The sequence below is a fragment of the Grus americana genome, chromosome 2 (assembly GCF_028858705.1).
Source record: "Grus americana isolate bGruAme1 chromosome 2, bGruAme1.mat, whole genome shotgun sequence".
Classification (NCBI taxonomy): domain Eukaryota; kingdom Metazoa; phylum Chordata; class Aves; order Gruiformes; family Gruidae; genus Grus; species Grus americana.
In genome coordinates, this window is record NC_072853.1 from 116,404,623 (window position 1) to 116,429,247 (window position 24,625).

The following is a 24,625-nucleotide window of genomic DNA, read 5'->3' on the forward strand; positions in this document are numbered from 1 at the left end:
ATCATACCTGTAACATTGTATGCAGTTACAAACACACCACTTTAGTCGTATCAGTAATGCCACCATGATAACTTTATTCCACTCAAATCTATCATATTCTTCTCTTTAATGATGCACTATTTAGTTGTTTGCATTCAAATATGCATATAAACATCCAAAAGAGTTACCATAACAGTTTTTATTAAAAAAACCCTAATGTACATGTTCTTCCCCAGTACAGCTATATTTTTCTTAAAAAGTACTGTATGTATCAAACATTTAAGGTTTATCCCATCACTGCCAACTGTCTTTGAAGAGCTGTCAAACATCTCCAACTTTAATGGACTTCAGTATAGCCTCAGGAAAAAGCTTTTAGCTTTCTAAACGTACAAGAGGCTTAGTATTTTGTGGCATGAAGACAACATGCCATTAACCAGTAATCCTTATGTTTACAGCATTCTTTCAGGAATGATATAAACTCCAAATCCCAAGTGATAATTCATACCCTGCATAAAACTAACACAAGATACATTAACGTTATTCAGATGAATAGATAGCATTTGGAAAGGTCTGTCAGCATTCATATTTTTAACAGCTCTTTAAAGAAGTAACAGTGCAGATTAAGTACAAGCTTTTTGCCTCAGTATAATACACATTTGAAATTAAAATAAAACATGGAAGACCAATATCTTTATAGTTTATTCTTCAGAAAAAGAAGAATCTTAAAGAAAGCATTTAGTAGTCCACTTGTGCTTAAAATATTCAATGCATGAGAAAGCCAAAGAAAAAAATACACATTTTTGTACACCATGATCAAAAAGATAACGTTATAAATTTTCAGAAATTGCACTGTATTTAAAACACTCTCTAGAATCTGCTCCACTTCTACATATGGCTACTGAGGCTGCCTGACACAGTTCCTTTTCCACTTTAATTGCCAACCTGTGGAGGCCCTTCAGGGATGAGTGATGTGAAGAAGGTTGTGATAAAGGACCAAGCAGAAGCCATGAATCCAGGCTGCTGCTCTGTATTGGCATCTTCACCTGTGTCTTCTCCACTGTCTTCATCAATCCCATCATCCATAAGTCGTTCCTTTAAAAACAGAAATTGAAGCAATTCAACTGCTTCTTTTTAAAGCTCTGACATACGGTAACCAGCAGTATCTTCCTACATTAAGCAACTTCTCTCAGAACAACCTCCTGAAGAATAACTAGCATGAAGAAAGTCTGTGACTGAAGTAGAGACAATCAGTAATTGTCAGACTGGAAAAATACAGAACTTAAGCAGCAGGCACAACACTGAGGACAATGCTGAAGGCTTTCTGGTTAAACCGACTACATTTCCTAAAAGTTGACTTTCTGTCGAGACATTACAGTATATTTGACAATATAATACATAGGAGTCTCGAGAGACCTGTTTGCTCTTAACTCACCATCTCTTCAAGATCAGGATTATTTGCATGTTGCCCATCACGGTTCACTTCCACATTATTGGCTGCCTGTTGTTGGCCTCCCTCTTGCCTGAAGGGGAACCATCCAGCTTGGTGTCTATGTAAGAAAATGGAACAGCTGAAAACCTCTCTTTTGAAAAGAATAAAAAAAATATTCTGCTACAGCTGACTACTGCAGTAAATTTTTCAAGTACTTTCAAAAGAATAAAGCTACATTTATTTTTCTGCAAGTCTTACTTCCAGATTGAATGGCTATTCTATGATGTCTGGGTTAAGAAGGGTCTTGCTAAGAGCTGTTAAGTTTCAGAAGTGCTGTTCCCAGCCCTCTGTTCCAGAAGATGAGTAATTTACCATAAATAGGTGAAAACATTTTTTTGGGTCTCCTCCCTATTTTTAAGTACTTAAGTTATATTAATTTTTAAAGGCAACCTTAGTTTTCATAGTTTAAAGTTGATTTTCTGTGGAAAAAAGAATTTAAACTTCAGCTAAGGCTTGAACCACGCTACTGTTGTAAACTAAGTAAGCCTCTCCTACGTCTTCAAGCATCTATATTCAGATTTCAACTATCATATCTGCATGAGAAACAGAACAGTCCTTGTGAGAATGGAGACTATGGTCTAAGGAAACTCTCAATGAATGACATCAGTCCAAAATATCAAGCATTACTGCTGTTTTCCACTTCCTTTGATATATGAAAATACCTTAGTGATGTAAATAGAAGTGACGACAACAGTACTGACATTTCTTAATAAGAAAGATAGAAAGGTTAGGTCTTTCTGATGCATTGTAATAAAAAAAAAAAAAATCTTTAAGTCCCTGCAATTCTACCAGATCTAGTATCCACCGTTACAGTAGCACTACCTTAAGTCTGCCTAACACAATTTACTGCACAAATCCCATATGTTATTTTTGAAATATAAGTAAGCTGAGCTGCAATTTTCCTTCCATATCCAAGCAGTGTTTTAAGTTTATGCAAGCATAAGGTTGACCTATATAAACTTCGTTCCCCTCACCTTCTAAATTTCCATCCCAAAATTATGTTTCTACAATATTGATCTGTTAATATCACCAACATTTAAAAGCACTGTCTTTCATGTATAAGTGGTATCCAACTTACTGTACAAGTGTTCTCAGATTTTTTGGTGGTTTTTTGTTTGTTTTTAAACACATACCCACCCCATACTATAAAGGGCCTTTGCCTCAACTTTTGTACTTGGATAATTTTTCACAGTTTAAATGGATTGTACAGTAGCACCATACTCCACATATCAGATCTGCAGCTGTACTCAACTGTTGTACTCACAAATAAACCAGCAGCATGGCTCCCATTACCATGACAAATCGACTGAAGGAAGAATAGAAGTATACAATGCTCAGAAGAATTGCTGCTCTAGAGAATGTGTACATCCAGTCCAGCCAGTCCCGGTTGAAGTCCTCCTCATTGACTACCGGGCCACCCTGTGCATTCATCTGAACGTTCGGGTTTACAGGCCTATTGTCCTGGACGGCTACATTTGGCGCTGCTGCGGGCTCATTTGCAGGAGCATGTTCTGAATTTACAGCCTGGGCAACTGCAGATCTCACAGGCTCAGTGCTGGAAGTCACTTGGGCCGAAACAGCAGCTTGGCTAAAAATGTAAACATAAAACTAGTTTATCAAAAAACATGCACCAAAGTTTTTAAGCCTATTCTTTTTGTCTCTTGCACACTAATAAAAACAAAGTTTCAGATGTAATACATGTCAAAAAAATGCATTTGCCCTTAAATCTTTACTTATTAATTAAATTCCAGTCCAAAACGGGATTTTACAATTTGCTAGACAAAGTATAAAACAGCACTGCCAGACAAAATAAACGCAGACATTTTGATCTCACAAATAACATTTAAGTTTTTAATACCCTTCATTAGTGTAACTCAGTACTACCTAAGATAATGCAGACTTACTATTGCATGTAGTACTGACGTGCATACATTTGTTGCCACCAGATCATCTGTAAGGGACTGAATGCAGGATACATCGAAAATCCAGCAGAAACACCTTGGCCTGGAAATTGGTTGCCTATATTGCTATGAAAGGATTTAAAGAAAAATAATCAGTTCTAAATTACCACATTTATAAAATACACTAATATTAAAAAAAAAGTAGCATTCTTCCTCTGATTTGTCCCCCCTACAATAATGCACTGAAGCAACACTGAAACAACATGTAGTGAGATCATCCCACCCATTCCAAAAAAAGCACTATATTTTCATATAAGAAATTAATGAGCAAAGTTATTTCTATAGAAAGGGAATTTATGTTTTTGTACTTGGACATCTGTCACTAGCTACATCTCTGGGATAAAACCATATACAGAATTTTGAAAAATTTTCAGTGTAACTGCAGAAATTCTTCCATACAATTCCTTTTAAGTTCAACGGTCACTCTTAAAAGGGCTGCAGTAGTTGTAAAGGGAAAACTTACTAGCCTTCTGTAACTTTCTTTTAGAAGCAATACTTGAAATACTACCGTGATCAAAGACATGAAGAAATGAACATGAGTAAAGACAACAAATAATCCTGCAGATACAGCTTCTGAAGAACACAACTAAGAACACTGTAAATTATTTACCTCCCCCCCCTCAATATTTTGAGCATAAGCGATTCTTGTTCCTATGGGTTTTTAACTCTGGTTCACATGCAAGAGATACAAAGCTCCTATACATAAGTTTTAGGTTTGGTTTTGTCTGCTTTTATACTTCTTAGCCTCTCTTACCTCCTAGAGCATATAGCATGTTTTGGCAAGATTTCCAACTCTTTCCCCAAAGATTTTGATGTTGTGAACTGTAGTAAACCAGGACATCTTTCAGGACAGCATGAGAGTATAAAGCATGAAGAAAAGTTTATTCAGACTGCAGGTAGCAAAAGCTGAGACTGCTGTAATTGTACTGCAGACTACACCTGTTCCCTAAGTAAGGCACTCCCTGCAAAGATATCACCAAGAGATTTCATTAGTCTACCAGGCATTCAGATACACAAGACATGCCCAGAAAGAATGATGGGAGGAAGACATTAAAATCTTTTTTCCATCTTACGCATAAATAAGTATTTCACTGTAATTCTGGACAAAAGCCTGCCATGCAACTCCATGATCTCTGCTAAAACTGTTTGTACTTAGTCATAACCTGTTTTGACAATAGTTTTGGGGGAAAAATAAAGCAAGCAAAAGCTACTTTCCTGATACCACACACAAACTGAGATAATCATAGGCAACACTCTAGGTTTCTTTCAAAAATTGCAAGGGTGCACTGGCAGCCCTGCTGATGCTACTTATTTATGCATAATTAACATGCTGGAACAGCAAAGCTGTCAAGCTGCTATTGAAAAGCCTCAATCATGCTTTTATCTTTATGGGTGCAAGCTTTAAGAATGTGTTTTTCTACCCCCTGAACTGGCAAACACTTTGAGAAACAAGACTCCTCCAAAATTCATAAAACACTGACCTTCATAAAACATTTGACCCTCAAGATGTAAAGATAATGACACCTGTGTCAAATATTTGAATTAAGTACTATGTTGTGACAAATCACCAAGCAATGTCTTAATTTCAAGCAGGTAGAATATCACGTGGGGATGTAAACGAGCAGGACCACTCACTGTTCAACCACAGCTATTTCTCCAGCTCAGTCACCAAAAAGCCGTGCTACCCAACTTGCCTGAGTGAGTTCTGCAGGAATTTGCCAATTCTTTTGCTCATCAGTTACAGATTTTTAGAGTGGTAGTTCTTTAAAACTGCTAAGTTGAGCTCAACAAAAGTTGAGAGGCTTCAGGCTAATTGCTCTCCCTCACAGGTAAGACTTTTAGAAATATTACAGGATTACTTTCTTCCAAACTCTTGCCAAAGTTGCTTTCTTGAGGTCTTAAAGCTTAACAATAGATTAAGAAACCAGTCAACCAACACAAACCACAGAAGATTTCAGTTATGTGATGTTCTTTCCTTTCCCATTCAAATATTTTTGTGGGTTGTTTTGTGGTGGTGTTTTGGTGCCTGCCCCCCCCGCCCCCCCAACAGCTTTTCTAGGAGATGGGACTTTCTGAGAAGCAAGACTAACTTTTCAAGATCTGACTTCACAAATGAGAAAAGGTAGACACCAATATTCAAGAACTGGCTCCTGCCTTCGAATGCCGGCTAGCTCAGCAGTATTTTATTTGCACATCAAAAATCAGAGTGAGGCAGATGCTGTCAATTATATAGCTATTACAGCTGCCAGGGTACTGAGTTAGCTTTTGAAACTCAGGAACAACTCTAAACAGTGTAATGTATTTCAGTGAGAAGAACCTCTCCAAAGGAAGCAGCTCTTCTCAGCAAAGCAAGCCAGCTTGCTGTTAGACGAAAAAAGTAGCATGTGCTTTCTCCTCATCTTTCTCCAGAAGGAGGAAAGAGAGGCAGGAAGCAGAATATTTCAAAAGAATGGCAGCAACAGCACAAGAGCAGAGAAGCAAATTGGATAAGCACAGGCACTCCCAAGATTGGAGAGCAAAGCAGAGCAGACAGTAGAACAGTTAGACAAGTCAGAAAGCAGTTTTTAAGGTTCAAAGAGCAGAGGTAAATTCAGAATATTCTGAAAAGAAAGAGGCATGCTACTCCTTAAATGGCTAGAAAGCTCAGAATTACTTCTTTCTGTGTATGGAAGACACCTAAAATGAGCTAACTGGGATTCAATTTGAGAGTAACATCACACTAGTTAGCTAGTGTCATCATGAAGATACTGCTCACCACTAATGGAAAAATAAGATTTTTTTTTTTTAAACGCAGAGTTAAAAGCTCAATCTCTGTCATCTGCATGACTGCCAATAACTACATTTGATTAACGACCTTGACCCACAAAGATACCTCATTTAGTGTTGGTCTCATGAGCCTGGGATAGCAACTTGAAGCTGTATTTCAATATCCTCCGCTACGTTATTTACTACTTAAAAAAAATACAGTGAGCAAAGGCTACTGATGAAGCAAGGTATCTATGCGTTAGAACATACTGTATGCTGTCAGTATGTCAGTTTGTTGTTCGCTTTCAAACATTACTATGTACACAATACAAAAACATTTCATTAGATGGGCTGCCCACACTTGACAAATAATCTCACTGCCTTGATGTTTCTTGTCTGTTTACTGCTTCCAAGTACTCTCCAATCTGAAATTTCACAGCCATTTCACAACTGAGCCCATCTGTTCTGTTTCTACCTGCATAGCACAGTGGGGTCCTGATCCACGACGAAGTCCACAGGAGCAGACAACGCTGTGCTTGCTTTTCACAGCAAAAGACTGACTCGGTACATACATAAAATACTTTCCCAGTCCCACCTCAAGTCTAGATTTTTAGAAAACAGCATTTACAAAAGCTCAAAAGAAACAGAGAGTTTTCAACTGCTTCCTCTGTAATATTTTAACAGATCTGAGTTAGCTGTTTTCCCAAAGGGTATTCAACTTGCACATTGAGGCTTTGTGCCAGGAACTGAAAAAACACCAAAACCATCATTTCATCACCTAACATTCATGTTATTTATTTGTATAAATTACTAATGAAAGTGTTGCAAAATGCTCAAGAAAACTGACCCTCAGATACATTTTCAAACATCTGGAGACCTTTCCCCATCAGTAGAGCCTATAGTTCATCATGCAGCTAGAATAAAGTGTTTGGTCATGAAACAGTGAGAAAAATCCACGAGACAATGCAAATTTCAGCTACGAATCTTTATTGTTCCTACTAAGTCTCAGTCTGTGCATAAATTACATTAAAGTTAGATTTCATTGCCCCAAATGATGTTTAAGAGAGCAGCTAAAAAACAGAAGGCATTTCTTATTGCTGGAATACAAGTAGCAATGCCCTGAAGCAAAAACAGATGCATATGAGAAGATTAAAAATGTTTTTTTAGGACAACAGCAAACTACAGCAGGCACTGGCACAGACTATTTGGAGTGGAGCACAGCCAGTTCCCAGCAGTCTGCAGCAAAGATCTACCTTAAGTTTTGATAGTGTTCCATTAAATTACTTTTAACAAAAAAGGCTTAAGGTTATTTGGGGTTCATTTCTTGGCCTTTCTTTTCAGGTTAGGACTGCACTCTTGAAGCAAGTCTCCAGTCACTTCCTCTGACTATAGTTTTGTTTGCACCACAGAATGCTCTTGGATCACCATCCAGATTCCTTTTGGATTACACTAAATTGCAAGACATTATTTAGGTGCACTGCTAAGGCTCTTTAGCCACAAATAGGCACCTGTTCCAGGTGACCAAACTAGAGATAGTCCAAGTAAGACAGAAAACCTTGAAACACGTGCAGTGTTGATGTCAGGTTCTCAGCACCTCTTTCAGTCTACAGATCCACTCCTCTCAATCCACATTACTTGTCAATACACAGACTTAGTATTTTAAGATATTCTTTTTTTTTCAAACACACTAATGTCTTCCAAACTGATGCTTCCCACTGTATTTCAATTGAATTATTTCAGCTAAAAAGACTGAACAATGGTTCTGTTGCCTTTCTGAAGTCCATAGGCTATTCAGTTCACCATGCATGCTGACGAAAAACTCACTCTCAGGGTATGCTTATGTGAAAAGCTAATTAGACAAACATTAAAACTTCTTACAGATTAGTAATTTGCACAACAAAAAATAAATTGCTTCCAGAATTAATTTACATTACACCAAACAGCAGTCTTGACAGTCAACCTAGCATCACCTAGCTTTGTCATAAAGGCAAGTATAACCACTTCTGTGGAGATGCACGTGATCAGAATAATTTAACTGCTCCACCCATTGCAAAGGCAACTTCTTCCCAGTAGACAGTACATTTCAGATAAATAATAAAAAGGACTTGAAGGAATTCAGGATGAAAACTAGCAAGACTAGTAAAGTCTAGGTTAACTCTAACAAGACAGCAAGTAAATTGAACTGAAACTAAATAGATTTTCAATAGTTCTTGACATCTGTTTTCCTTCCAGCGACAGAAACAATTGTTACTGTTAGCAGGTTCATAGTTGGTTTTTTTTGTTTCAACATTCTCCAAAGAAAATCTCTAGAATCTATACAGTACTGGGAGAATGCCTTGTCAGAAAGAAATCTTTAAAGTGTTCCCTGAGGGAGTGACAGCTATCATCTCAGAATGCACTATCCTCCCATTTTCCTCTTGGAAGAAAATAAAAAATAAAATAAAGAGTTTAAAAAGCTGCAAAGGTCACATGGGTTAAAAATTCCTAAAGCTGCTTTTTAAGTGCAAAAAAATTGACAGAATCATAAAAGTGATGTTAATAACTAACCTGATCTATTAATGTACGCTGGTTACATTTCATTGGTATGTAAGAAAATACTTAAAAATTCTGTTGTAGATACACAAGCACTTACATGTACTGAAAACACCTGCATATCATTTCGATAGTTGAATCCAATATGGAGAAGAGTTACATCTCTTATGTGTCAAAAACTAAGAACTTATTCTAAGTATTTAGTGTTGATGATTACAATAAAGGACTAGAAAAAGCAACCAGAAGCAGTAATTTTATTAGTTACATTACTAACTACATCCACTGGATAAATATTATAGCTGCACTTATCAACAGAAAGTTGAGGGCAGAAAGCATGAAGAAAAAAAATTTTAAAACCCCACAGCCTGAAGGGGAGCACGAAGAGCACTTACTCTTTGATCGACTCCCAGCTAAAAACATTAATGTTCATATTAAAAATGTTTCTAAATGTGACTCATGCTTCAAGATGAACTAGCCAAATAATTTTGCAGACTGCGAAGGAAACATAACTATAACTGAACGCTTAAAGTACTTTAAAGAGTATCAAAGAGATGAGGATTGCTTCAACTTCACTTACCCTTGCATTAAATAAGGGAACTGGTGGCTTGGTATAGGATTGCTTTGTGTTTGTGGAAGATTACGATGCCTCACTCCATCTGCACTAGTATTCAACGACGTAGATGAAGCTTCTTGGTTTGTGGGTGAGGCAGCAGTTGATCCAGAACGGTCCAAATTCTTAAAAATAAATAAGATTGAGGTTGGGGATCTTTTTGCCACAGTTACAAGACTTACTACTGTGTCTTAAAAAAACCCTATTTGCTTTAATGTTTTGTCACAAGTTTTATTGAGAATGTAAGCACCAGACAAGTCTTCTGGGGTTCTATTGGTCCTGGCAAGCCTTTAGTAAAAACAGAAATTCAATATTGCACTCAGGTGCACATATAAGAAAAGTGAAGTTTTCAGGAAGACTCAACACTTGATAGATCCCAGAGAAAACCACAAGTCACTGGGAATCAAAGTTTCAAAAAGCTGAACCAAACTAAAACTTAATCCAAAGACTATTTAGCAGCAACAAGAATTCTAGTGGCTACCATAAACAAAACTAACTACAACCTCTGGATATGACTTTATATTCAGAAACAACAGTGCCTGCAGTGGCTTAAAATACCATTCCCCTATTCGTGTCTTCAGTTTCCCCTTCTACTCATCACCTTCACTGCGCCAGCTGCCCAATACAAACTGCTGTGCTCACTGCTGGGAGGGGGCAGGGAGTGGGAACAGGGAAGTAACTAGGAACTACTTCAGCTCCCAGAAACACACCTAAAACTCACATGTTAGACCTTAAATGCTTTCCAAGATCAATGCTTAACCCTTAAGACAACAGCTGGCTCTCCTAGATTATTTGTCACCATTACATGACTGCAATTTGGCCATTGAGATGCATTATTTTAGTTTTAATAAATCCCCAAATCCTGTTGCTAAGCATTACTGTAATGTTTACTCAGTAGAAAATCCTCTTCAACTTTGACAACTCAGGAAGTGAGGAGCTGCAATTACTTAAGACATCCATATCACATTTGCCCTACAAAGGAAAACAAGAAACATTTACTACTAGATAGTGAGGGGACAACAAAAATAAAAAAGCAAAATGGAAGAACAAAGGCCATTCAAGCTTTGGGTTTAGGTTGTTTCCTTCAAAGTATTATGAACTTAACACTGCATACTGACTGCTTTAAGCAGTCATTAATACAGTCATTTAAATACAACATTTACAACTGATCTACATAGCAATAAAACAATCACAAAGGAGACCCCCTGCATCCTGCTTGCAGACAGAGATACAAATACAGCCTTTGACAAGATGACATAACCACTGTCCACTCTCTACTATTGCTTAAACTGCTCGTATTTCTGACTGTCACACAGCAGTCAGAAACACTACCCTATCGACAGAAGAATGAAGACAGACCGCTTGTTACTGGAAGGGTATTTCCCATATGCTGACAGTCAACACACCACAGATGAGAAGTACCTACAACAGTATTGCACACATTCCTTTCTGAGTAACCTTCAAGGGTCGCTTAGTGATATTGCCAGCTCTGGAAAAAGCCAAGAGAATTATAGCGATGACGACTAAGTCATCAACAGAAACATTAACTGCCCTTCTGTTAAAACAGAGTACAAAGAACATCGGTTTTGGAGGGTGTGAAGAGGGGAAGACTCAAAACACCCTAAACAAGTGTTCTATGAACAGCTTAACTAATAAAACATTAAGAACACTTACTACTTCTGTTTTACAGACACTATGACTACCTTGAAGTTACTACGCAAGTACTGGCCAATTCCTGTCAAGCACACTGAACACTGTCCAAGCTCCGTCTTTCTCACAAGGGCACTAATTTGACTGGTCTCTCTTTAGTGGTACAAATTTTCACAAAATAAATCAGAACTTAGGTTGTTTTGTTTTGGGGTTTATTTGGTTTTGGGTTTTTTCCCCAAAAAAATCTGAATGCACTGCTCAATTTCTGCCAAAGATATGGGGATATAGAGAGAAAGGAAAATGTACTTTTTGATAAAGAAAAAGTGTTAAAGAATAGCTTAGAAAAAGTAGTGCTTTATCATCTAATAAACATAATTGTGTTACAATTTGAAAATGGTCATCTTTGTTTAAATAAAGTGACATACTTAAATAATCATGTTTAACTGTACAAACTCATGCGGCATACACTGCTTTCACCACATTATTTTACAGTCAAATTTTAAAAATTAAAAGAAAAATTCCTGGAAAGCTTCCCTTAGTGTAGAAGAAATTCATGTCCTGTATACGAAAACAACTCACTGAGCTACTGCTGGAGGTTGAAGCTCCATGACCTTCTCTACTGGTGCTGGGTTTTGGAGAACTTGGGGGTGTCCGGGAAGTACATACCAGATGAACCATATGATATTCATCTTGCTAAAAGTTAAAGAAATTGAAGAGCTAAAGCAACAATATTTGAGATATTTACAAGCAAAACATGTCTTTAAAAAAAAACAAACCACTTTTGAAGTTGCATTTGCAATCAATAAGGAAACATTATACAAAATGGAGAGACCATAAAGTAAAACTTGAGCCTAGCACGACTGAAACAGTAGACTTCTCAACTAATGTTTTCTCAGCAGCTGTCCACAATAACACATTGAACATTCACTTACCCCCAGTTTTCCCTAAAACTGCACTATAGCAGTATCAATGGAAGATGACACAGAGAAACATAAGGAAGAATATCATAAGCTTTAACTTTTATTTTGGAAAAATCCCAAACCCTTTACAGGGCTCAGTTTCCCTAAAGTTAAGAATGCTTACATTTGCATTGAGATCTAATGAAGATTGTTATTCAATAAAGACGTCAGGGTAAAAGAAAAATGTAGGCACTAGAATTCCACAAGCAGACCAAGATAAGAAAAACACACCAGCCATTACCTCCCCCTCACCGCAGTCTGAGCTTGGCTCAAGCCTAACCTGCAGATGCCCAACTGAAGAGCCCCTGCAGATATTTCACACTCAGGGAATGCTACCTGAAGCGTTATATGGGACTTGAATATTCCTACATATTTGAAAGTGAGGAAGCAAACGAGTGGCACCACTTGAAGCCATGTCAGCATGCAAGTAATCAGCCCACACCAATTCTTCATTAGTGTGCTCCCCCCCAACATGGATGCCGTAACAACTGCAATCTGAAGCTGTTTCACTGTACTAAATGAAAACACCGCATTATATCAGCATGCCTGAAGCTTATATGGCTATAGCAACAGGAACAGCTATGACTGTATGTAGTTGCACACTACAGCTTCCTCAGTAACCAAATTTTAAACAAGAAAAGCAACAAAACCCCCTTCTATCCTCTTCTGAAACCAGCATGGTACAGTCTAGTTGCAGTTTTTAATGAGATGACATTTAGAAATACCAGGTTTGGAGGTTGGGTTTTTTTAAACTAAAAAAAACATGTTAAAACACATGTTTACTCATTTTTAAGTTTTCATCTTCAGGAATAAAAAAACCTGGATAACTGCTTTTATACACCATTGTGCATTACTGCCAGAATAGCCTATCCACAGCCACTTAAAGTCCTCTGCACATATCAGTTTCTAGCCCCAAGCACAGCCTCACTATTTCTTACTAGTTGGTGATAGTAAGCAATGATCAGACAGCATTGAATGCAGATGATCAGCATTCTGACCACATCAAAAGCCTTTAACCTAACTAGATACCTTATTTCTAGATAAGAACTTATGCCACTCAGAAAGGTAAAGGATGCTAGACATATTATTGTAAGTTTACAGTGTACACCTTTATTCAATGTGACAGTTTACTGTAATATATTTCTATTTATACTTAACATGTTGGACACCACTATGCTTGAAGAGTGCCATGACTTCCAGCCTCAAGGTATTTCATATCAGTGAAATGACACTGCTCAGTCTCAAAGAGCAAGTATCACAAAGCTAAATTGAGAGATTTAGTAAATCCCCAGATAATATTAGGAATTTAGAGCTAATGAAGCAGGAAGAATATGGCAGAGAAGGAGACTGAACTTAACAGTAATCATACCTTTTTTCCAAAAGCTCTTCAAAGCTTGGGCACAAAAAATTCCTCCTCTTCCAACATAGTTTTTTTACTTTGTGCTCAAGACTGATGAGCATGTTTCTAAATTCACTAAATTTCTTTAACTAAACCCAAGGCCTATAGCTACCAAAATGCCTTTAAAGTCAAATACAGCCCCTGTATAATGAAGTTATTAGTTAGACAAAGTTTCTCTTCTAGCACATAAGCGAGGTTTGAAATTGTGTTTTCTAAAACTACTCTGCTGAAAGCAAGCCAAGTGAATTTCAGTGAATTCAGACTTCATTTTGTCCTTAACAAGCAAAACTAAGCTTTGAGGTAAGTTATGTAACCATTTTCATGAACTGTAAAGTGGTACAGGACATGTACTGGTTGTCAACAATCCAGCTCCAGTTTCCTAGTAAACGTATACATAGTAAATTTCAATCATTTTTTGGTAAGCAGTTAAATCCAATTTAATAAAATCTCTTTCAGAATGAAGATTATAAAGTAACAACAGTGTTAGTCTGCTCAAGCAGTACTTAAGATTCCTCTGCATTGGTTTCTCCCTACTTGATATGGAAGTTCAATTGTCCACTTTCACTAAAGCTTTATTCTCCTTTGGAGACTTTCCTCCATACTAAAAAGTGTAACATGCTCTTGCAGTCTGTACATTGATTTTTACCTTAATAGATTACAAAAAACTATCATTACCAAAAGCAAGGTACTGTATTACAGAGTTATACATTTTTCAATCTGATGAAATAGGTAAATTGTTTAATGACCTAAAGTATTTTCCAAATATAGCTATTGATGCATCCTGAACTGTTTATGAAGAGTTTTAAGACTACTCGATATAATGCTGTATGTTTTCTGTTACCATTGAAATTGCAAAGTTCTTTATAATCTGCTCTAAATATCACCTTACTCTACACATTTTAAAGACCTTTAATAACTTAACTAAGTCCTTGTATGATGTCCTGTGTATTCAGGAGTTTGATTTAATTTTAATGTTGACTTAAGAACCCAAGATTAAGATTAGTAAAATTATTTTTTCCAAGAAAAACTAGCAGAATTAAAAAAAAAAACCCACACAAGAACCAACAAACTTTCAAACATCACCAGGAATGGTTAATAGCTAATGAATATAACCAGGACAACAAAGAGCTTTCCCAGCAAAACCATTCAGGGATTTAGAATTTTGGTTTTGCATATAAATATATTACCTTAATTTGCTTACATAAGTGCCATTTTTAATATAAGTTTTGATTTAAGTACGTGCAAAAAATGAACAGATGTCCCAAACCAACACAAATCTGTTAAATGATTCCATTTAGGTCACAGTGGGAACTGTCCAAAGAAGTCACTCTAGACTATGTATCACTTGCTTGGGACTTAGCCTACTTGCTCTCCCACCAATTGGAAACATGCCTCAATCCACAAGTATCACAATCCTACACACAATGGATACTTGAAAATACATTTTCCTGAACATACCAACATTATATAGTTACATCTCGCAATACAACAATGAAAATTTGAAGCTAAACAACACAAATCTAAATTCCTATTTCCCAAAAAGGGAATTTGATCAAATATCATATGGCGTTGACATAAAGCTTACTTTTCTGAGAACATCTTTCAGCTGCAGATGATCAGGAAGCAGTCTGCCAGAATACACCAGTCTCTGATCCTTTGTAGACTAGGAGATGGGACAAAGAAAGGAATTTAGCTTTTTCCTGCTGTACAGATATACAGCTGGAAATAACATTTGCAGATGAGAAAATCCCTTATAATTCAAACCACCAACAGATAGCCTTAAAAACCATTTTAGAGGCTTCACAAGTCCAACTTGCAAATTAATTCTGAAAGAATTCTGCTATTACGCACTCAGCAAGAGTGCCATAACAATTAAGAACACTTCACTGGCAAATGCTGCTCAAGAAAACTATCAAGTACATTCAAAAATGCCTTTCTTTTAAACATTTGCTCTTTACCCTGCTCCCATTCCCAGGCATTAGCTGAAAAAGTAGATGGAAAAGTGGCTGGGGCAAAGAAAAAAAAAACAAAACAAAAATAGAAGAACAATGGAATAACTGAACTATGCAGATACAGGGCACAAATTTCAATATTTTTTGACAGTAAATTTCTGTTATTAGTTCCTGCCCCCATCATGCCCCTGCCCCCCCCCCCCAAAAAAATAAAATCACAAGAGGAAACAAGGAGAAAAGCATTAAAAAGCAGGCAGTAGCAAAATGATTTTTTTTAAGGTAGCCTTCAAACTTTGGTAAGCTTTTTTGCCTGTTCTTATACTTCCACAGTTTAATACACCTTAGTAACGCAAACAAAGACTTTTTTTTAAACAAATGATACACTATTCATAAGGTAATAACTTTTAACTATTCTACACGGGAGAGATAACAACGAAATTCTTTTTAAAAGGAAACTATCTGGGGTACGTATCTACAGTAAGATGTCCAATACAGTAAAGCAATAGGCAGTTTACTTGGTTAAAGAAAACACGCAAAAACCCCAACCCCATTCAATTCAGTTTATGCTGTCAGAAAGGGTTTTAAATAGTCTTAATACTAGCGGGTCACTAACATGCTGTAACTATGTGAATAAACAGCTTTTTTTTTAAAAAGTTCCTTAAAATTCTTTTAATATGGATGAATATTTAAGAGAATCCAACTGATACATTCAACTACTGTTTGCATCCTGAATTAATACAATAGCATTCATCACTTGAAAGAGAACACTAACATAAGCAAATGGTAAATGAAGAAATCAAGGCTAACATCAGTGGAACAGACATGCACTATCAGCATGAAATATTTGAAGAATTTCCCTATCACGCAAACAGCTAGTCTTACAACATCTCTCCTCTTTGTCTCCCAGCCTTGTTTCCCACTCTGCAGTCTTATTCATGCTAACACTAAGACACAAATACCTGAGATCCAAATCTCTGCAATTAGAAAAATCTTTCACAAAAGTTTTGACTTTTCTTTTTCTTCTTGAAATTGCCTTTTACAGATTCCCTATAACTCAGAAAAAACAAGTTCTTGAACTCTTCTATGTTTTATCCCTGAAAAAGTCTGGTTCTATCACTAGAAAAAAACATTATATACAGTCTAAGCAAATAATTATAAAAAGCACACATTAAGTCTGAGAAGCTTTTGCTTTAACTTTTTTCCCCCAAAATTCATACTAGCTGTTCATCATTAAATACATGGCTTTAAAAAGTGTATAATCTGCTACATATAGTAAAGAACTGTTCATAATTTCTACTGAAGAATCATCTCTATATTCTTCTGCATTTTTCTGTATTTTAAAAAATAGTGTATTATGTCACTTAGTCTCACAACACAGGGAACTATTTATTTGCAGCTCCGATGGATAAAATGCTGCAACAAATTCAACATCATGCTGTACTACTTCTATTTATGTTTAAAACAACAACAACAAAAAACGCCTGACCCTCTCAGATGAATTTCTTTTGAGCTGCTCCATTTTGGCTGCTGCTTTCAAGCAGGAACAGTCTGCTAACAGAATATAAGCTTACTTGCATTCTGTATTTAGGAAAGGCTGCCTTAGAAAAACTAGAATTTGCAGCATGCGTTGAGATTACAGAAGATTTTGATTTCCTGTAAATTAGAAACTTGTTGCTTTGAAACAACCAGTGGATCCAGAAGAAAAGTCTCAGAAACCTTGTTTCTGCATCCTGAGATTAATCTCCGGACAATCTATTAGAACAGATCAGCAGTTAAAACAAAACAAGCAAAACACAACAAGAACAAAAAACACCCCAACTCCAAATCTTTGTACCATCATCCAACATGGCAATGGAGTGCTGTTTTGCCACTCCTCCTCATAATACAGCTTTCTACATGGTAAAATTCAGACTTTTCAGTACCTTATACGAACCTCCTCTCAGCCCCATCTAATTAAGCACCTTCTCAAACACAATACAAGTAATACAAATTATTTTTTAATATGAATACTTTAGAGAGAAACAACTGTTAGATTAAAATGACCCCTCAAAGCTGACTACTACATAGCCTTCAATAACGTGTTTCAGCTCCCTACAAAACCACAAAAGAAAGTGTTATACATATGCTGAAGTACTGGTAGTCCTATTAAGCTAGAGACGTTAATGGGGGAAGATGAGGTCTTAAACTCCTTCCTATGTATCTGAAAATACCTAACTGTACATAAGGATTACCACTTGTGATTCTCAAGGTGAAAGCCATCCTGGAATTCTGAAATGTGAGGGGTTTTTAAATGCAGATGGAAGAAGAGGGGATAAATGTTAAAACACATTAATTCACATACATGCCAAAGTAAATGGAAAAGTCATTCAACTCATCCTCTGCCAGAGGAGGTTCGTTACCACACCTCCTGCTTCAAGGAACAGCATACTCACTGCTAGCCCAAACACTGAACTGTAATTTTATTTTATTTTGAAGTCTTTTTTGCATCAGAGTGGCCCCATTTTCAGAAGCAAACACATAGCATCAGATAAAATGATTTGAGAACCTAAAGTGTAGAAGTGAAGTGGAAGACAGTTCTCAGATCATAATCCAAAAGGTATGTATTTAAAACCAAGAATTTATCAGCTAGTGATTTGTTGGTTTTGGTTTTTGTTTGGGTTTTTTTTCCCATTTTTCAAGCAAGACTCCTTCTGCAATGCTTAGTCCAAGTTCACTATGCCCAGCACATTACCAAAACCACCAAACCTAAGCTAAAGCAGCAACTTTCTTTAGAAACACAATCTCTGAGCTATCCTGTTTCAGCTACAGGACATTCTTTATTTTGGTAACTCAGCCTCTCTCCCATTCTTCCGTAGGAAATAAAAATCCAAACCACCACATCTGATTAGAACTGCGGGCAAAGTATATGCTAGATGACTGGCACTAAAGGAAATGAGAAACAGCAGTTTTAGATTAATGTTTATGGGTGTAATCAATGCAGCAGTTAGTGCACTGAATGTAGGATCTGCCAGACTGAGACATACAGGTTGATTTTCCAAGTTTTCTTAAATAAAGATTTCATTTAGGGACACTATAGCTGCAGTACTTGAGCTATGAAAAACTGTTCCAGTCAGGGGGGAAAAAAAAAAATATTGATGAATGTGAACCTCACTATAGACCCACAAACTAATTTAACGCTGATTTAAACCCATTTAGCTTATTCAGTGACTTACTAAAGTAAGTACACCAACTTTAATAACGACTAAACCAATTTAAAACTGCCTATACTTGGAATTTGTACATTTTTAGCTAAGTCATTTCCACAAATTAATCTGGAAAAAAAAAATAAAATCACAAACACCATTGCCTCAAGGCCTAACTTCTCATTTGCCTATTTTAACCATCTCATTTTTTGAAGATTGACTCTTAACAAATTGTAAATTTAAGGACATTTACAGTTACTCATCAGTCTACCAACTCATTTACAGATACATATAAGAGAATGAGATACAAGTCACTTGCAAAAACTTGTATAGCAATGATAGCAACTGATTTTACACCCTTCATTTCAAGAACATTTCAGTATCTGTATAAAACATCTGTGTTCTTATGTACTCTTGCACTCTTAAGATAGCATTGTAATAGAAGTTATTTCCAGGACCTATCATGTTCAAGGAATGTAGAAATTTGATTGACAAGCTTTTGATGCTGATCTGATTTAAAAAGAGAAAAAAAAAAGGGGAAAGAAGCTCCTAAAAGAACAAAGATTTAAAACAAATTTGAAAAAAGCAGTAACACGTGACGTCAAAAATGTATCAAGCCAAAATACACTTTTTGATTTTACTATACAACTATACATAGGAGATACCTTTCTCGCCTTCCACATTATTGCTTTAATTTGAAAGGTTCTGTGAAATAAAAATATTATGTTCAGTTACTAGTTTAATTGCAAGTACAATAAATCCAAATTAAATTGGAATTACTGAGATAATTTTCACTAAAGAAACTTCCCATTCTTTAACTCAGACCAATTTTGGGGATTCTGAAGTAGTCATTTAATAATGAGAGCCACATTGAGGAATCAGTTTTCCACAGTAGAAAGATGTTCCAGGAAACTGAAATTTAATATTATACTACTGGTTAAAACCTACAGCACAACATAAAAATCTCTTGTTCATTAAGGACTCTTCCAAGAAGCCCAACTTAGCAAGACCATAAGATGAGTCAGAAAACTAGTGTTTAAACACAAATACGTCACAGAAGGAGATTCTAGTGAGGAGGAAAAAGCAGCAATCAGCTGAAGTCATGTATTTGTTCCTTTCACAGCAGATAGGCTCTCTCAGCAAAGAGGTACTCACAGCAGTAACTAAATCCACAAACTCTCAAATACTGCTTAACAGATATCAATGTACCAGTGACACTGCCCAAGTTGTTAGCTGCTTTTCTTTTGCTTTCTCCAAAAGGCAGAACCCCCCTTCGAGACACAAAGCCACTATTTTGCCTTTTTTTGCCCCCCAAAAAAGAAATCAACAATGCCAATAATTCTTCTATTGGACTAGGAGAGTACTAATCATTTACAACATAAACACAACCTTTGTCTGATGTTTTCTACACCAAGGTCTAGGCCCCACATGCTGCTGGAATGTGGAAGCAGTCACTTCTTTTATACAGTTTTCTGGAACAACTTTTCATATATACTGTTCTGTATGACTGCCATTCTAATCAGGTACAGTATTATCTATTATTATCTGTATGTTTTTTCATAGTCTCTATTTAATTGCCAAATTTAGAACTTAAAATAATTTAGAAATAAATCATAACTTCCTCAGTGAAAAAAAGATAAGCTTTTATATTGCTTCGAAGTACAGTCACAACTGTCATACAAGTTTGCATAACATCTGAGAGCAGAGTTTTAAGCACAACCTCGAAAAAATGGCTTTTCAAAGAGGGAAAAAAGGAAATAATTCTGGAGGTTGTTCAACTGCATGTTTCAAATCATAAACATCTATCTGCTTCACACCCCAGTGTATTCACTAGGTCATAGTAACTTTAGCTTAAGTACTGTAATTAGACAGAACTCTCAGATTTATAGAAATTAGTCTTAAATCGAGTTGAGATACCTAAATTCCAGTTCCTAAGAAAAGTTAAATGGAGCATTAGTAAGTGTGATCTTCTTGAACCATACAAAAGAGCAGCTATGCATACTGCCAACTTCCCTGAAGCAGAGACCTAGCCGTTGCCTTTCTACAGATAGCTCTTTGCAGTAGGGCTCTTCCTTGTTTATTTTGAAGACTACCTAAGCAAAGTCTTGATCGACTGCCCAGAAGTTACTGCAATGCCAGTCTTACCCACAAGATGAAGAAAAAGGGCTGGCCAACAACTCACCGGCTTACTGGGGTAGACTTTAGAGAGGTGAGATTTTAGCTTGCCCACGGTCCAGTCCAGAAAGCAGTTAATGGTCTGGTCGGTGTACTTCTGGTTGGGGGCCTTGATGATGAGGGTCACGGGGTGATTCACGACGCTCTGGTCCATGCTGCTCGCAAGGGCGGCCGGCCCTGCCCTTCTCTCTCCCCGGGGAGACGAAGCCGTTCGAACCTCTGGGCGCTCAGCGGCCGGGGGCGAACTTCCTGAGGAAGCTGAGGGAGCCCATCCCCGTGCTGGCGCTCACACCGCGGGCAGGGCGGCGGCGGCACCGGCCGAGGTCTGCCCGCCAAGCGGGGGAGGAGCAAGCAGAGAGAGGGGCGGCTTAGCACGCCACACACAGAGGCTCACACACACAGGCACCCCCTCCCCCCACCCCCGGTAACCACAGCGACGGGGGCTCGCGCGGAGCCAACGGCTATACACACACACACCCCTCCCGCCCCGCCGGCCGGCCACCCTCCCGCTGAGCCCGCACCCACGGAGACGGAAAGGAGACAGAACAGGCCGGTACCCAAAACGCGCCCGCCCGGGCTGGGCCCCTCCGCCCGCGGCACCACCTCAACCTCCAGACCCGCTGTCGTTTGCGTAAAATGGAGACCGGAAGCGCGGCGGCGTCCCTCCTCCCTCCGCGGCTCCCCGCACGTGCCGCTGGGGGGCGCCCACGGGCCGGGCAGGCGGGGCGGTCACGGCGCATGAGCGCTGCGCTCCGCCTCCGGGCGGGCGGGGAGGGTGGGGGGGAGCGTGACGTAATGGTGGCGTTCGGTGTGTGAGGCGAGCGGCTTGGCGAGGCGGCTCTCCCTCAGGGAGGCGCAGCGCTCTTCCGGCGTTTCGCTGAGGGCGTGGTAAAGAACGGGACGGGAAAAAACTGTGTTGGCAGGGCAGGGAAGGGCAGGGCTGTGCTGAACTGGAGCGTTTTGAAATGATACTTTGCACCGGGGTGTGTGGGGAAAAGCGAGAAACGGGCTGGCTTCATACTCGCCAGGCTCCGGGTTTGTGGCTGTAGACGGAGGCCTGTGGTGCAGGATGTGGGGTGTCTGCCAACTTCTTGTGTCAACATGTTGGTTCACAAGATGGTCTCAAGACTGAAAAATTACTTGTTGTGTGTCTTGCTCATCACCCTTGTGTGGGAACACTTTGGTGTATTTATCCCCAATATCCTTGTGAGGTCAGGAAGTACTATTTCGTAACCAGAATGGAGGCATAAGAAGAGATTTGCTGTATTTCACAGAAGACACTTGTCTAAAATCATAAAACAAGTTTCTGAAGTCCCAGGTCAGCATTGTAAACTTCTGATAATCTTACACAATTTTCAGTTGCTGAAAAGAAAATCCTTTAAAGGATAACCTTCCAGTTTGATGGATAAAATGACAATGAATAAGGGAAAAGTTCATGATGCTTCTGCTAAAGATCTCTGCAGTAAACGTTGGCCTCATTAACTCAATAATAAACTGCTTATAAAAAATACTTTAAATTGCCTCTTGAAAAGAGCCAAGAAACAATGCTTTCCTTCTATTTCCTTCAGTCTTCAAATGCCGTATGTAACTTCAGGTGGCACGAGAGTTTCAAACAGGTTTGATTTTTCAAGTAGACAGTGTCCTTCAATACCAAAGAATCATACCTTTCATTAAGCTCTGCAGTATGAACAAGGAATGAGGCACAGAAAAGTTTGCTAATAAAGAGAGGACCCTAGGGAACTCCAGAGTCTGAAGGGAAAGATAGGAAGAAGAGCCTAGAGGAATATCATTAGCAACCAGGACCTAATTCTTCCACCTGGATACAGACAACAGCTAACGTGAGACTTTGCAAAAGCAGAGAAAATAATTTTTATGTTTATTGACTTCTAATTATTTTCCTCTACAACCATTCTTTCGCATACCTTGTGTTCGAGATGAAGCATGGGACCTCTGTGTTTCTGTAGCACCTGTTGAGCTTGAGATGGCTTATCAAATCATAAATGTGGACAACTGGTACTTGACAACACCTTCAAATGTAGTATTTGACATACTGGTATTGGTTTCCCAGCTCGCTCCCTTGTTATATAAGAACAATTATTTGCACTTGAAATTCTGAATATGCTGCCTTTACCAGGGCATGTAACTTGGATTTCCCAAGAATTTCCAAGAATAGAAGAGAATTTCCAAGCACTAGTCAAATATTTGTACATAGAGTGATGCACCAAAATGGATCAGCTAGACGAGAACTTGCAAGGATTAATAAACAAAACACAAGGCAAATGGTAAGTTTTAAACTTTGCATTTAGGATGGTTGCAATTTTATTGTTTGACAATTTGACCATTTACATACACATAATATTTCTATAACACACCCATTAGCTACTTTAAAAAACTCCAGACTTGGGATGACCAAGAAGTCTGCGGAGTCACAACCTGAGAACAATAAGGTCTCCTCTGTCATGTCATTTGAGGAGCTGCGTGTTGTGCCAGCTCTATGAACAGATCCCTGTACTGTGCACAGGCCCTCAGGGATCAGAATTACACTTGGGGTGATCTCATTTCAGGACTAAAAACCTGGTAAAAATAGTTTGACATTAATTTACATTCCAGAAAACATTTTATGAATATACATTGTGAAGTATTTATTTAAAGTATCACACCAAGAGGCCATTTGGTAGTTTAACATGCAAGAAATGATGTCATTATTCTTAATACTTGTCTGACTTGGCATATCTTGACAAAGCCACAGTAATCTTTTTGCATACTTGCACTGTAGTTCAGAGTAAAAAATACAGCAAATCATCTTTAAGAATTCCAAAACTTTATTAATTTTTCTAAATAAAGGAATTCATGCATTAAAATGTTAGTGTCCTGGTTTTAGCTGAGAGGGTTGATTTTCTTCATAGTAGCTAGTGTGAGGATATGTTTTGGATTTGTGCTGGAGACAGTGTTGATAATATAGAGATGTTTTTGTTCTATGGACTTATTGTTGAGCAGTGTTTACACAGGGCCAAGGCCTTTTCTGCTTCTTGCACTGCCCTGCCAGCGGGATGGCTGGGAGTGCACAAGAAGTTGGGAGGAGACAGACAGGACAGGTGACCCAAACTGACCAAAGGGATATTCCATACCATATGACGTCATGCTCAGTTTATAAGGAGCTTGGGGGGAAGAGAAGGGGGGGGCGGCGGCGTTCGGAGTGATGGCGTTTGTCTTCCCAAGTAACCGTTACGCGTGACAGGGCCCTGCTTCCCTGGAGACGGCTGAACACCTGCCTGCCCATGGGAAGTGGTGAATGAATTCCTTGCTTTGCTTTGCTTGTGCGCGCGGCTTTTGCTTTACCTATTAAAATGTCTTTATCTCAACCCACGAGTTTTCTCACTTTAACTTTTCCAATTCTCTCCCCCATCCCGATGGGGGGGGGAGCGAGTGAGCGGCTGCGTGGTGCTTAGCTGCCGGCTGGGGTAAAACCACGACAGTTAGGAAAGACTGAGGCATCATCTTCTGACTCTTGAGGTAGCTAAAACAGGTACCTGATTTGAGAGTTTAGGTTTCTTATACAGCCATTAGACTATCCAAGGGAAAATTCAGAGCATATAAGATCCTGTATCTCTAGGTTCTTAACTAAGTTAGGCACAGAAGACATATTGTATGATTGATCTATGCTGATGTCTATTTATCAAGTTGGACTAGATCAAAATCTCAAGTTATTGCTGGTAAAATATCTTCTCTTTCTTGGTGTTTGTTTGTTTGTTTTCTGATAGGATAGTCTGTGTGTGGTCTAAAAATTTTGGATCACCTTTTTCTTTCATTCCTCTGCACAAACCAGCACGGCTCAGCTTAGGCGCTCTAAGTAAAGTCATAGCAGTTACAAGCTGGGTTGTAACTAACGAATTCAGCCTCTTCTGCTATTTATACTAATAGTTGGGGTCATGGGAAATTACTAACCTCGGGTATGTGGGACGGCACCAGAAACAACTTGAGAATCTGTATGC

At 38.2% G+C, this 24,625-nt stretch overlaps 1 protein-coding gene across 2 annotated transcripts; it reads right to left on the reverse strand.

The window, feature by feature from the left end:
• Window positions 1-50: 50 nt before the first annotated feature.
• Window positions 51-21,304, reverse strand: HERPUD2 (HERPUD family member 2). 2 transcript variants are annotated; one of them, XM_054816141.1, is made up of 9 exons: window positions 21,191-21,304; window positions 20,641-20,958; window positions 14,910-14,987; window positions 11,546-11,659; window positions 9,284-9,441; window positions 3,373-3,495; window positions 2,733-3,056; window positions 1,412-1,526; window positions 51-1,071 (listed from the first exon to the last, which is right to left on the reverse strand). In XM_054816141.1, the coding sequence occupies exons 2-9, from the start codon at window positions 20,785-20,787 to the stop codon at window positions 910-912; spliced, it is 1,221 nt and encodes a 406-aa protein (XP_054672116.1). In that variant the 5' UTR covers window positions 20,788-20,958; window positions 21,191-21,304; the 3' UTR covers window positions 51-909. The 2 variants fall into 2 exon arrangements, with proteins under 2 accessions (XP_054672116.1, XP_054672117.1); XM_054816142.1 differs by lacking the exons at window positions 11,546-11,659; window positions 14,910-14,987.
• Window positions 21,305-24,625: the final 3,321 nt, after the last annotated feature.